Source organism: Arvicanthis niloticus, chromosome 6 (genome assembly GCF_011762505.2).
Source record: "Arvicanthis niloticus isolate mArvNil1 chromosome 6, mArvNil1.pat.X, whole genome shotgun sequence".
Lineage (NCBI taxonomy): Eukaryota > Metazoa > Chordata > Mammalia > Rodentia > Muridae > Arvicanthis > Arvicanthis niloticus.
Genome location: NC_047663.1, coordinates 67560643 through 67573598, shown reverse-complemented (window position 1 = coordinate 67573598; position 12956 = coordinate 67560643). Strand labels below are relative to the sequence as shown.

Sequence of the window (12956 nt, the reverse complement as noted above, 5' to 3'; positions counted from 1 at the left end):
CTTTATACACTAGGATCCTAATTTTATAAATGACCTTTTAAAATGTTATTTTTTTTCCCTCTGAGGGTCAGTATGAACAGGAAGCCCACTCAGGGTAGCACAGAAATGATTGCTACTGTTGGCTGGCCTGGCAGCTGAAGTTTGATCTCTCTGGGAGTTAACAGCAGAGTGGGCAACCATGGGGATGACAGAGGTGATCGTAGTAGGCCATCTAAAGAAGTCGCTGATGTGAGTGGTCACCAATAAGCTTCACCTTCTGAAAGACAAGCCATGCTCCAAGTCACAGAGTGTCTTTCCAATCTCCATTCATTACAAAAACAGATCCCATAAAATTTGCCCAGGATACAGAAAGTGGCTAGGACACTAGCAGCTTTGATTATAATAGTTTTTTTTGTTGTTTGTTTGTTTGTTTTTAAGGTAGTGAACAGAAAAGGAGAGTATTAGCAAATCTTCAAAGCGTGCCTACCTTCTGGGTATACAAAGTAGTATACAGCAAGAAGAAACTGAAAAGAGCAAACACTTTTGGGCTTGTTTTGCCTATGACGAGAAAAGTATCCTAAATGTGTTTAGTCATAAGTGCACTGAAGAGAACTGAAGAGACTGTGGAGACTTACTTCCCTGCTGTGCATGGAAACCAGGGGACGCACGTCTTAGGCAAGCACACCAGCTATGCCTCCCCCAGCCCCCCTTCTCAGTTTACTGAGTGGTATTTATCCCTAGAAAGCAAGAACAGCACAACAGGAAGAAAGCTGTCCGAGGTAACACTGCAACCAGACTAAAGAAAAACTGATGAGCCAGTGAAAATAAAAGGAACATTTGCTGCACTAGCACGGAGTTTTGGTAAAAAGACACAAGGAAATGATAAATGGAAGAAAATGGCTTTTCTTTCACAAAATGTCTCAGTTAGGCATCTATAGCATTAGCAAAAACAATCGAACACAGACACAGCACTCTTCCCACAATAATCAGAAGTGCTGTACCTTGTAAGACACTAAAGAGAAAGGAGTAAAGTTAAGCAGAAACAAGCCTAGGTATGGAGGTACAGGCCTTTAATCCCAACACTTGGGAGGCTGACGCAGGCAGATCTTTATAGATCTGGCTAGCCTGGTCTATATAATGAGCTCCAGGACAGTCAGAGCCACACAGATAGTGACATCCTGTTACTATCTAGTTTCTAACACTGTTAGGAAAGACAATGGTGGGGTTGGGTGGGTCCTACAGCTAGAGAGATGAGTCAGTCAACAAAGGACTTGCAGCAACAGTCCTAATTCAGAGACCCAGAACCCTCGTAAAAGTCCAGGTACAGTGGCTCCTATCACTGGGGAGATGAATACAGGAGGACCTCAAGCTCTCTGACCATCTGAGTGATGAACCCCAGAAACCCTCTTCCATAGAGAGAAGGTATATCAAAAAACAAAAAACAAACAAAAAAATACTGGATATGTGGTCCCTCTTTCTCCAACCCCCGCCACAGAGATCCTATTTACAAATGGCAATAAAAACTATAAAGTAACTGACATTTCAAAGCAATTGGAAAATTTTCACTACTGTTGGAAAGAAGAAAAATATAGCATCATGACTTTGTATCACACTTTAAAATAAAATTCAAATGATTGAGAAAAGTAGGAGATGGTCTCAGATGAGTATCACACTTGTCAGTCCAAGTCTGTGGAGCTGAGTTCAAGCCCCATGTAAAACCCATGTAAAAGCTGTAACCTGTGCCTGTGAATCCTGCTCCTGTACAGAGTGAAGTGGAGACAGAGGAGTCCCTGGAAGCTCAGGGCACAGTTGTACGATCTGACACCCCAATGCTGTGGCACACACATTTCTCTCTCTGTGTGTGTCTTTCTTTCTTTTTCTTTCTTTCTCTCTCTCTTCTCTCTCTCTCTCACACACACATTTTCTCTATCTCTGTCTCTCTCACACACATTCTCTCTCTCACAGACACATTTTCTCTGTATCTCTCACACATATTCATATATTCTCTCTCTCTCTCTCTCTCTCTCTCTCTCTCTCTCTCTCTCTCTCTCTCAAGTTAAAGTAACCAGTGTAGTGGCACACACCTGCTACTCAAGGCTGGTCAGGAAGATTACTGGAGAATAACCAGAAGGAAGGTAGTTTTGTAATCCTTGGATTGAGAAGATCTGACTAAGGTACAGAACTATGAAGATATAACCTAAGTTATAACCTAAGTCATCAATGCTGTCACAAACAAAGTTAAAGGACAAGTGATGAACTTAAAATGAAAGAGAAGGGGCAATTTTAATCAGAGCATTTTCATGCAACAGTGGGTCATGGTGACACAGTCATATTCAATACTGCAAGTGGAAATACATGCTTTATAAATGCTTTTGGCCAGGTGTTGGTGGCGTGTATCTTTAATCTCAGAACGTGGGAGGTAGAGGCAGGTGGCTCTCTTTGAGTCTGAGGCCAGCCTGGTCTACAAAGCAAGTTTTAGGACAGCCAGGGCTATGTAGGGAAACCCTGTGTCAAGTTAAAAATGATCATCCCCTCTGACCTAGTAGCTTCATTTCTAAGAAGCTATCTTTCTGGTCTATCTGCACAAGTATGTGAAGTCATATATACGGTGGCAGCAGTGGCCAAATTTTAAAGTATCCTAATGTCACTGGTTGAAATATGTAAAAATCTATTTTATGGATTATACAAACATTAAAAGCAATGAAGCACTCACACCTGTGAACATAAAAGAACTTCATGGTTACATAAAAGAAGACTACAGTGAGTTGGAAGGTGGTGGTTCACGTCTTTAATCCCACCGCTTGGGAGGTAGAAGTAGGTGGATCTCTGAGTTCAAGGTCAGTCTGGACCACAGACTGAGTTCTCACACTGCTCTGCTAATGCACTGAGAGGGAAGCAGGGTTGGCAATGCAGGAGCGCCTTGATGAGTACTGGGCACAGTCGCCAAGTGCCAAGTGAACCTATGTCTACCCTGACCTGTGTTCTCAGACTTGTAGATATGAAGTATGGAGAAGCACAAGTTACCTGTAACATGTGTGGCACAAATAATATGGACCGAAAGGGAGGGGCCAAAATATCTATTTGTGAAGGGCTTACAGGAATATTCCAAGAAGGAGAAATGCACAGGAAAACATAGGCATTAAAGAACAAAACTGTTCAGCTTGGTGAGGGGCACTGTGAGCAGAGATGAAATGGGGAAGGCAAGGATGGAATCTTTCCTATAATGATGATAGGAACCACCTATTAGCCTAGCAGAAAAACAGTGGGGCATGTAGGGGTGAGAACAACGTGAGCGAGTAGAGGTGGAGACAGCTACCACAGTAGTAGGTGAGCAACTGGGTGGAGTTGACGAAGGAAAGCTGTCCTACAGCATTGCCATGCAGCAATCCTGTGCAAACTGGAGCTGTCAATGGACTGAATTATATTACTCTGCAGCGCTTGCTACAGGTACTTAAAAGTAAGTACTGTAAAGAATGACCCAGAGAACTGAGGACGTGGCTCAGTTGGCACAGTACTTGCCTACCATGCATGAAACTCTGGTTCAATTGCCAGACGGCATAAAGCCATGAGTGTGGTGTGTGCCTATAATCTTGGCATTAGGGTGACAGAAGTAGGAGGATTGGGAGTTCAAGGCCAGCTTTGGCCACACACCAAGTCTGGAAGGCCAGCCAGAGTTACAGCACTACACGAAACTATCGCTTAAACAAGCAAAAGAGAGACCCTAAAAATTTTTGATGTCTTTTGAAGCAACAATTTTAAAAAAGACATGAGCTTGAGACAGTTGAGGACTAGTTGTTATCTGGCAAGTACATAGCCCTGCCTGTGGCCTAGAGTGCTGTCTGTGGGCTAAACCAACATTAGTGCATGGAAAGTGGAATGCTTTCCTTGTAAAAATTGGCTCTCATAGAGCATAAGAATTTCTAAGATCTAAGAAAACAGCCATTTATGAACTTATTCAGTCTTATAATTAAATACTCATTAATAGCTTAAAAGAGTGCCTTAAAGACTTCTCTAATACTCTACTGCATTTTGTGAAGATGAATGGTAGTCCTGGTGCCCTGAGCCTTAGAATGTGATCTGCCAAATGACAAAGATTCCCATCTGGAAGGCAGCATCAGATGGCCAGAAAGTCAAGAAGCCTCGTGCTAATGAAGCTACTGTGATGGGAAGCATCTCATTCATCCTACAGAACGTATCACCAACTGAATAGATGCACACTGCACTCTGGATGGCAGTGGCATCAACCCAGGCTCGATGCTAACTCCAGCAAAGGCAGCAGATGATAGAAGCAGCTGTGCCAGTATGGACATGGTGGGGAATGTAAGAAATCTAACTTTATTTCTGTTCAGCTTTATTACAGAACTAAAACTGCTCTAAAAAATAAAGTATTAAAAGAAAAACAAAATCAAGCCCAGAGGTCTCAATGTAGCGTGCAGAGCTGTTCTAACATACCTCCTCTGCTTCAAAGTCAGCCAACTGCCTCCCACTCTTGCTCATTAGAGGAGAGACTCCTGTGAGCCTGAGTTACCCTCTTCAGAAGCACACATGTTTCCAGCCTGATGTCACAAATGGAGCAGGGCATCAGGCCTTTTGTTGTTACTTTAGTGTAGAATCAAACACTTAGGATGCAGCCATGAGAAAGCAGTTGATTAGGAGGTTAGAACAGCATCATCTAAAGAGACCCAAGTTTCCTTCCTTTGACCTGTCCAGCTCTTGCTTCCTTCCCTATTCAAACTAAAGGACTCAAGCCAAGAAGATAAACAATTAATGTAAAATCTGAATTACTGCTCAAAATAGCAAGTGTAAAAACAAAGGCAAATCTAGCCCCCATGATTTGCCATATCATAAGCCATCTTGCTGACTAGAAGGACCAAATATATATGGACTTTTTTGTAATTATTATTTTAATTTGAAAACATAAAAACTAAGTTAATGCAAATCAAGTTTGAAAAAAAGAGCAGTAAAGATACTTTCAAAGGCATTTTCTGAAATATACTACTTTCATCTTTGAATTTAAAATTGTGCCAAACTTGATACATAGGTTGCCAAAAAAATAAAAAGAATAAGCACAATAAAAAACCAAAAATGCAAAACTAGCTGTGGTTTATTAGTGTTTTAAAAACTATTATTATTATTATTATTATTATTATTATTATTATTATTATTATTATTATATGTTTAATTATGTATATAAGTGCATATGTCTTTGTGAGCCTGTATATATGAGTGTAGGTGCTCAAGGAGCCCAGAGGCATAGGATCCCCTGGAGCTGAATGTCAGGCACTTGTGAGTCTCCTGGTATGGGTGTAGGGATCTCAACTCAGGATGCAAATGCAGCATTCATGACTCCTGACTAATGTTCCTACTGCCCCAGTCCTCAGGAGACCCTCCCGACTCCTTATATTTGGGTCAGCAGAAGTCCTCCTGCCCAAAGAAATGATGTCATGAATACCATGTTCTAAACAAAATAGGGTTTCTTCTTGCTGAACTCAGAACCCTTAATTTGGCAAATTTAAGTGACTTTTTTCCCCAAGTTAAAACTATTTTATGACTTTCCAGGTGGTGGTGGCACACGCTTTTAATCTCAGTACTTGTGAGGTAGAGGCAAGCAGATCTCAGTGACTTTGAGGCCAGCCTGGTCTACAAATTGAGTTCTAGGACTGCCAGGACTACACACAGAAACCCTGTCTCAAAAAGAAAACAAAAGCCAACCAACTAACCCCCCCTCCCAAAAAAAACCCCATTATGTCTTTATTAAACTTATTTCCTTTAGCCAGCCTCCTAAATATCAGCTTCTGACATCAGGCAATGGTTCAACCATTATTACAAGATACACATTTGCTTAAAACAAAATAACAACCCTGCAGTAGACATGAAATGCTACTAGCTATCTTGGGTTTGTAATCAATCTCCTACAGGATGCTACTATAGGAAACTAAAATGCATCGGTGGCCAGCACAGGATGAGACCTGAATAAGCTCTCCACCAGAGCTTGAAGGTAGGACCCAGGCTTTCAACAGCCAGGCAGAGACCTGGCTGCCTCAGATACAAAGTTATGGGAGTTGCACATTTCCCAAGTCTCAGAAGCAGGATGATGTAACACGTTTCACATCTGGGAAACAAAATATTGGAGAGCATTTTGGGCAAGTGCCATATTCCAGTTGCGTTTAAACTGTAGTGCTGTGTGTAGTCTTGCATCCTAACCATGTTCCATTCTCAGCCAGGGTTTCTGCCAATGCTGCTGCTCACTGCTGTTTTAGATTACTAATAACAGATGCTAATCAGCTCTTCTCGAAAATGCACTGTTAATTTCCTGTGTTACCTTAAATAGACTGCTGTGCAACAATGACACTAACAGTATGCTTTATTCTAAGACACCAAACAATGAGGGAAATTTTAGACCTTTTTTGGCAAGGAGAGAAGGCAATTTAGGGAACACGTATGAATCTTAAGACACCACTGTTTGCAGAAGAAACCCCACAGAGTCCATTTGAAGGAAATTTTACTGCTATTTTTTGTTTTAGAAGAATGTATCTGATTAGTAGATACGATACCTCACTGAACAGTGTGACAATGTTCCTAAGCGAGCTAAATTCCTGGAAAGCATACCTGAATCTCCTCACCTCAGCTCACTCCTGGCTGGCTCCAGAGAGCTCCCAGCTTCTCCTTGCTTACTTAGTGTGATACCTCAGGATACTCTGTGGAAATGCCCTTCCTTCCCCAGGCCAGACAGCCTGGTGATATCAAGGCATTCCCCTGGCAGACTAGGCAGGTTAGGGAAAGGACAGGTTATGGCAGTCTTTCATGACCTCTTTAATGCACATGTGACCATGCAGTGCCTTACTGAGTAACAGCAGGAGGGCTCCTGGACATGGTATTCTATGTTACACAGAAACACAGAGCCAGGTACTGTAAACGAGGACTGCTTTCACAACAGACCTTTAAATGCAGCAACCAACCTTCCACCCTGTCATTGGTCCCCTAGTTCCCTCACAATCCCAAGTTCTGGCTCCCTTTACAGCAGAATACTTCATCAACATTTCTCTCCCACCATTTTCTCCTCACCCAACTCCAACTAACAACTGCTGGCTTCCCAGTCATAAACCTCCAACTTGTCAAATTCAAGGTCACTGCTCAGCTCATCTTACTCAGCACAGCAGGAGTTAATGACTCCTGAAAAGTTCACTGCGCTGGATATGTGAGTTACAACCTACCCACCTCCCCAGCTTCTGACCCACTTGTAAACTAGTCTCTATACCCTTCCCTTCTCTAGAACCCTTTCCACATGAAATACCACTCCAGCTTCAAATGCCACAGGTGTGTCTAGACCCAAGATTTTGTATTTAACTTCCTGCTTGAATTCTTTTTTTTTTTAAGATTTATTTATTTATTTTATGTATATGAGTACATCATTGCTCTCTTCAGACACACCAGAAGAGGCATCAGATCCCATTACAGATGGTTGTGAGCCACCATGTGGTTGCTGGGAATTGAACTCAGGACCTCTAGAAGAGCATTTGGTGCTCTTAACCGCTGAGCCACCTCTCCAGCCCCCTGCTTGAATTCTTTATTTGGAAACCTACACAAACATTAATGTACATAGAACTTTTCCTTTTCTCTCAAACCCCTCCCCCTTTCAGGAATAGCAACTTGTTCCCTGAGAGCCTGCTGCACAAGTGAGAACATGGAAAAACACCCCTCAACCCTTCCCTTCCCTCAACACAGAAGTGAGCTTCGTCAACTCCAGCACCATCACTGTTTCCCATTTCCATGGCTACACCAAGTCTTCTACCACCATTTATAGGGAACAGAGAGTTCAAGCTTCAAGATTGGAGCATGGAGCCAGACCCAGAATCCTAGCTAGCACTTGGGAGTTCCAGGCCAGCCTGGGTTACAAAGTGAAAGGTCCAGGCCAGTCTGGGTACAGTGTGTGAAACCCTCTCTCAAAAAACAAACGAAAAGGAGAGAGGAAGGTGACTTTCTGTGAGTTCAAGGCCAGCCTGCTCTACAGAGGGAGTTCCAGGACAGTTATAAAAAAACCCTGTCTCGAAACAAACAAACAACAAAAAAACAAAGCAAAATGACCAAACCAAAGCAGAACAAAAGAAAGAAGACTAAGCATCAAAAGTATCTACATACAAAAATCAGTGTTTTCATATACCAATAACAAATTATATAAAAACAACCTCACAACAGCTATAAAAACAAAACCCAAAAAATTGCTTAAAGACAAGAAAGACTACTACAAAAAACTGTAAGACACCAGTGACATACTCAAAGAGAACATGAAAAAGTTGAAGGATGATCCATGGCACATTCATGGAATGGGAGTAAGTATTGATGAACTGTCCCTTGCTAGCCAAGCTGTCTTACAGATTTTGTGCAATCCATATCAAAATACCAAGGACATCCTTCAGATAACTAGGGGAACAGTTGGTGATTCATATGGACCTATAAACAAGGAAGCAAGCAGACAAAACCCAAATAGTCAAAGCAATCTTAGACAGAAAGGACAGGAAAGAAAGTTATCACATTACCAGAGTAGTCTAAACGCTACAGCCGTCAAAGCAGCACAGTACTGACCAAGAAATAGATATCAGATTCGTGTAATAGAGCAGAGAGCTTAGGAATGTAAGCATGTCTCTACTGTTTCCTGGTCCTCCATGAAGGAGCTAAGAACAGACAGTGGGCCAAAGATAGTGGTACAGGGAGAGCTGAGAATCTATGAAACTAGACATGTCTCTTTCTCCACACAAAAATCAACATGGGTAACATTTAACATCTGAAACTCAGACTGCGAAAGAAAGCCCTAGGGCAACACTTCACAGCTCTGTAACAGCCACAGGCTTGTCTTCAGGGGCCAAGACCCTAAAGTACTGGGAACAAAAACAAAGGGAGAGGAAACTACATCAATTTATAAAGCTTCTGCTCAGCCAAGGAAACAGTCAACAAAGAGACTACAGAACTGGAAACAGTGTTACCTACTCATCTGGCTTGCTAAACATCCAGAACATAAAAGGGACTTAAAAATGAGTGGTCCACTGTGCCGTAGTGGCACATGGTTTTAATCCAGCACTCAGGAGGCAGAGGCAGGTAGATCTCTGAGTTCAAGGCCAGTTGGATCTACATAATGAATTCCAGGACAGCCAGGGCTATACTGAGAAACACTGTCTCGAAAAAAACAAACAACAACAACAACAAAAAAAACCAAGTGGTTCAATTGTTGAGGTCCAGAAGTTGGCCCATAAATCACAGGTATACAAATCTCAGTCAGTCATAGTTTATTGAGCATTCGTCCAGGATTGATCAATTAGGGCTACAGACCAGACTTAGGAGCCAGAATCCTACAGACCTTTTAAGTCTGAAATCCACAAACATCTGTGCCAAGTTATTTCACCAGTCAGAATGTAGGGATAGGGGACTTCCTTAGGAACATGTCTTTGTGGTACACTTAACCTGTTCCCACTGGTTGGGGTATTCAACTGTGGCAGGGGACTTGCCTTGCCTAGCATTCATGTCTTAACTTGTCAACCAGGATGCCAATTACCCACATACATGTCTCCTTCTGCCAAGTAGGATGCCAATTCTCAGGGAGGTTTTAGAAACTTAAAACTTTACTTGACCCCCTACTCAAAATGGAAGTCTTACTCCAGAGGGCTTCTTATATTGGTGCAGGTGTCTCTCTTATGTTAGGGGCAGCTTATAAAAGCAAAAGTCATAAAAGCTCATACACAGGTGCAAGGGATGCTGTCGGGTGGTTGTTTTGGGTCCAGGTTTATTGTGGCTAACTAAACAAAGCAGTTATAACTGACCACTATTGTGATTTGTTCCCAAGAACACCAAGGCAAAGAACATAACAGAATATGCAATCAACTCTGGCATAAGAAAGTTTCCTTGAAACCTCAGTAACAGCACATGAGAACAACTCCTTGTAACATTAGTAACAGCAACAGGTGACAGTTACCCAGGCCTTAACACAGTAAATAAAGAAAAGGTAAAGGAATTGCCCAGGAACTTCTCAAGATACAAATGATCAGCAAACACAAAAACACTACTATCATTTGCCATCAGTGAGATTTACATAATTCATGAGAGACCATCTCACTCTAGTTAAAATAATTACTATAAAGCAAAATGCTAGAAAGGATGCAGGAGAAGGAACTCTCATACACACGGGAGATCAGTTTGAAGACTCTTTGAAAAACAAAAAGAGCGGGGCATTAAACACCTTCAATCCCAGCAGGTACTCCAGATACAGAAGCAGGTCAATCTCTGTGAGTCTGAGGCCATCTAACAAACTAGCAAAATAGCTCAGGGGTCAGCAGCTGCTGAGGCACACTTGATGACTTTAACTCAGCCACTGGAACCCATGTGAAGATAGGTGGGAAACAACTCACGAAGTTGTTCTCTGACCTGCACAGAAGTGCCATGGCATGTACATGCACACACACCCCTCTTACAAACATACAAAAATATACTTTTTTGAAATTTAAAAAATATAAAACACCGAAACCCATCAAGAAATATATTTACCATACTAACCAAAGTATTACATGTTCCCAATATACACAGCTTAAAAAATGTCCCGAAAAGGCTAAAGATGGTGGCACATGCATTTAATCCCAGACCTTGAGAGGCAGAGGCAGGCAGATCTCTGTGAGTTTGAGGCTACCCTGGTCTATATATCAAAGTTCCAGGCTATCCAGGATTACATGGTAAGATCTTCTCCCTACCAAATCCTGAAAATAAAACACTCATAACTAGAGAAGGGGGTGGTGATATCTAATCAGTGCCTACATGTGTGGAAATATCTTACTGACACTATTAATATATTTATAGTTGATAAGTTAATAAAATCAGTAATTTAAAAATACTATTCTGTTTTCTGGGAAGAGGGAATTTAAAGACAGTTTCTCTGTGTAGCCCTGGCTGACTTGAAACTCACTTTGTAGACCATGCTGACCTCAAACTCAGAAATCCACTTGCCTCAACCTTCTGAATGCTGGGATTAAAGGCCAAGCTACAAAAATACCCTATTCTTTTTTTTTTTTTTTTTTTTTTTTTCAATTTTTAAGATTTATCTATTTTATGCATGTGAGTACACTATCCCTCCCTTCAGACACACCAGAAGAAGGCATCAGATCCCATCAGACATGGTTGTGAGCCACCATGTGGTTGCTGGGAATTGAACTCAGGACCTCTGGAAGAGCAGTCAGTGCTCTTAACCACTGAGCCACTGCTCCAGCCCCAATACGCTATTCTTAAAAATAAATAAGTAAATAAATAAATAAATAAATAAGAATCAGAGGACTGTACATGAAGGCCACAACTGCTTCTCACTTTAAACCCATCATGTTAAACTCACAGTAATTCACCTGCTTCAGCCTCTCACCTGCTGAGATGACTGGCACTGAGCCATAATACTGGGCTAATAAAATCATTTTAGAAAACCAATCTGGGCTGGAGAGATGGCTCAGCCAACCAGTAGTTCTTGGACTAGTCAAGGTAGGTATGCTTTATAGTATAAGGGCACATGCAACATGCAAGTGTTTTTTTCATTCCATAGTATATATAAAATGTCATATACCTAAAGAGACAAAACCGGGAAAAAAGATGACCACAGTGTGCTAGCTGCTACCACTGCAGAAAACAAAACCCACCCAAGTACTTACTGGTCAAGAGTCTTGTAGTAGATGTCCAGGTCCTTATTCACCAGCTCTGTGGTTCTCATGACAATCATCATTTCTCTATACTTTTCCTCAGCATCCCGAAATTGAGGTTCTCGGAGCTCCTTCTTAAAGTGAAGAATTTCTTCTTCATAGCCTTTCTGTCGCCCCAATGCCAAACTGTGATTTCTCTTTATGGTGTCTATGTTATCTTCCAACTTCTGATGCTCACTAGAAATGATTAGTGATGACTACTGTTTAGCTTTTTGGCAACCTAAAGCAGAAAGTCTCTTCAGACAGGTGTCATTCTCCTCAGTGATAAGCACATGACAGTAGCTCTACTTGTTTTCTGCGACTTTTGAGCTAATTCCCTTCCTTCCAAACTTCTGCAGGATTTAAGTTTCTGAGCAGCAAAGTTTTGTACACGTGAGCACCACAAAAGCCCTGGCCCTTAGGTAAAGGCCTGCTGGGGATTGACACAACTAAGTCACACATTTATAACAACTACCAACTGCCAACAATGAGAAGTTACTGGATAACAGCTTTCAATTGGTTTTATTTACAAATGTCAAAGACACAGTACAATTTTATCTGCAATAAATTATTTTCTATAGTAAAATTCATTAAAAATTTTTGTTTCTATTGCAAAAGTCTAAAAATCATAAATCTAACCAAAAAGAAGTAAAATATTCAAAAAATTTTGGTACCCTCACAGATTATACAGACTTCAATATATGCCTTAAAATTTTTTATTTGTTTATCAACCACTTAATAAGTACCTGTTATGTGCTAGACATTGCTCACAAGTTTAGGGAATTATTATATAGTTGACCTGATTATCTATTTTATTGACACTTCTGTCATTTCCTAGTAGTTAAAGTTAAAGTAGTTAAGAACAGATGTGCTAAGCAGTCTGAAGCATGCTCTGCCAGGTGTAGTGCTGCATACCTTTGATCCCAGCACTTAGGACGCTACCCATTGAGACCTTGTCTAAAAAAAAATAGCTAAATTTTAATCACAGAAGTAATTATTAAAAAAAAAAAAAAAATCTAGCTTGGGCTGGAGAGATGACTCAGCAGTTAAGAACACTGGCTGCTCCTCCAGAGGACCCTGGTTCAATTCCCAAAAACCCACATGGTGGCTTACAATCACTTAAAGCCAGGGAATCCAACACTGTCTTCTTGCTTCTACATGCACTACATGTAAGCAAAATACTCACTTAAAAAAAAAAAAAAAGAAAGAAAGAAAGAAAAAAAAAGAAAGAAAGAGAAAGAAATCAGTGTTGTGGGAAAAGGATCTAGGAGGACACTT

At 41.1% G+C, this 12956-nt stretch overlaps 1 protein-coding gene across 4 annotated transcripts in view; it reads right to left on the bottom strand.

Annotated features, from left to right (window-relative positions):
- Rad50 (RAD50 double strand break repair protein) overlaps positions 1-12956 on the bottom strand; it is a 196260-nt gene that overhangs the window by 7515 nt on the left and 175789 nt on the right. For all 4 annotated transcript variants that reach the window (XM_076936848.1, XM_076936847.1, XM_076936849.1 and 1 more), the window contains one exon: positions 11652-11876. In XM_076936848.1, coding sequence (XP_076792963.1) covers positions 11652-11876 — 225 coding nt within the window. The remainder of the gene's footprint in view (positions 1-11651; positions 11877-12956) is intronic.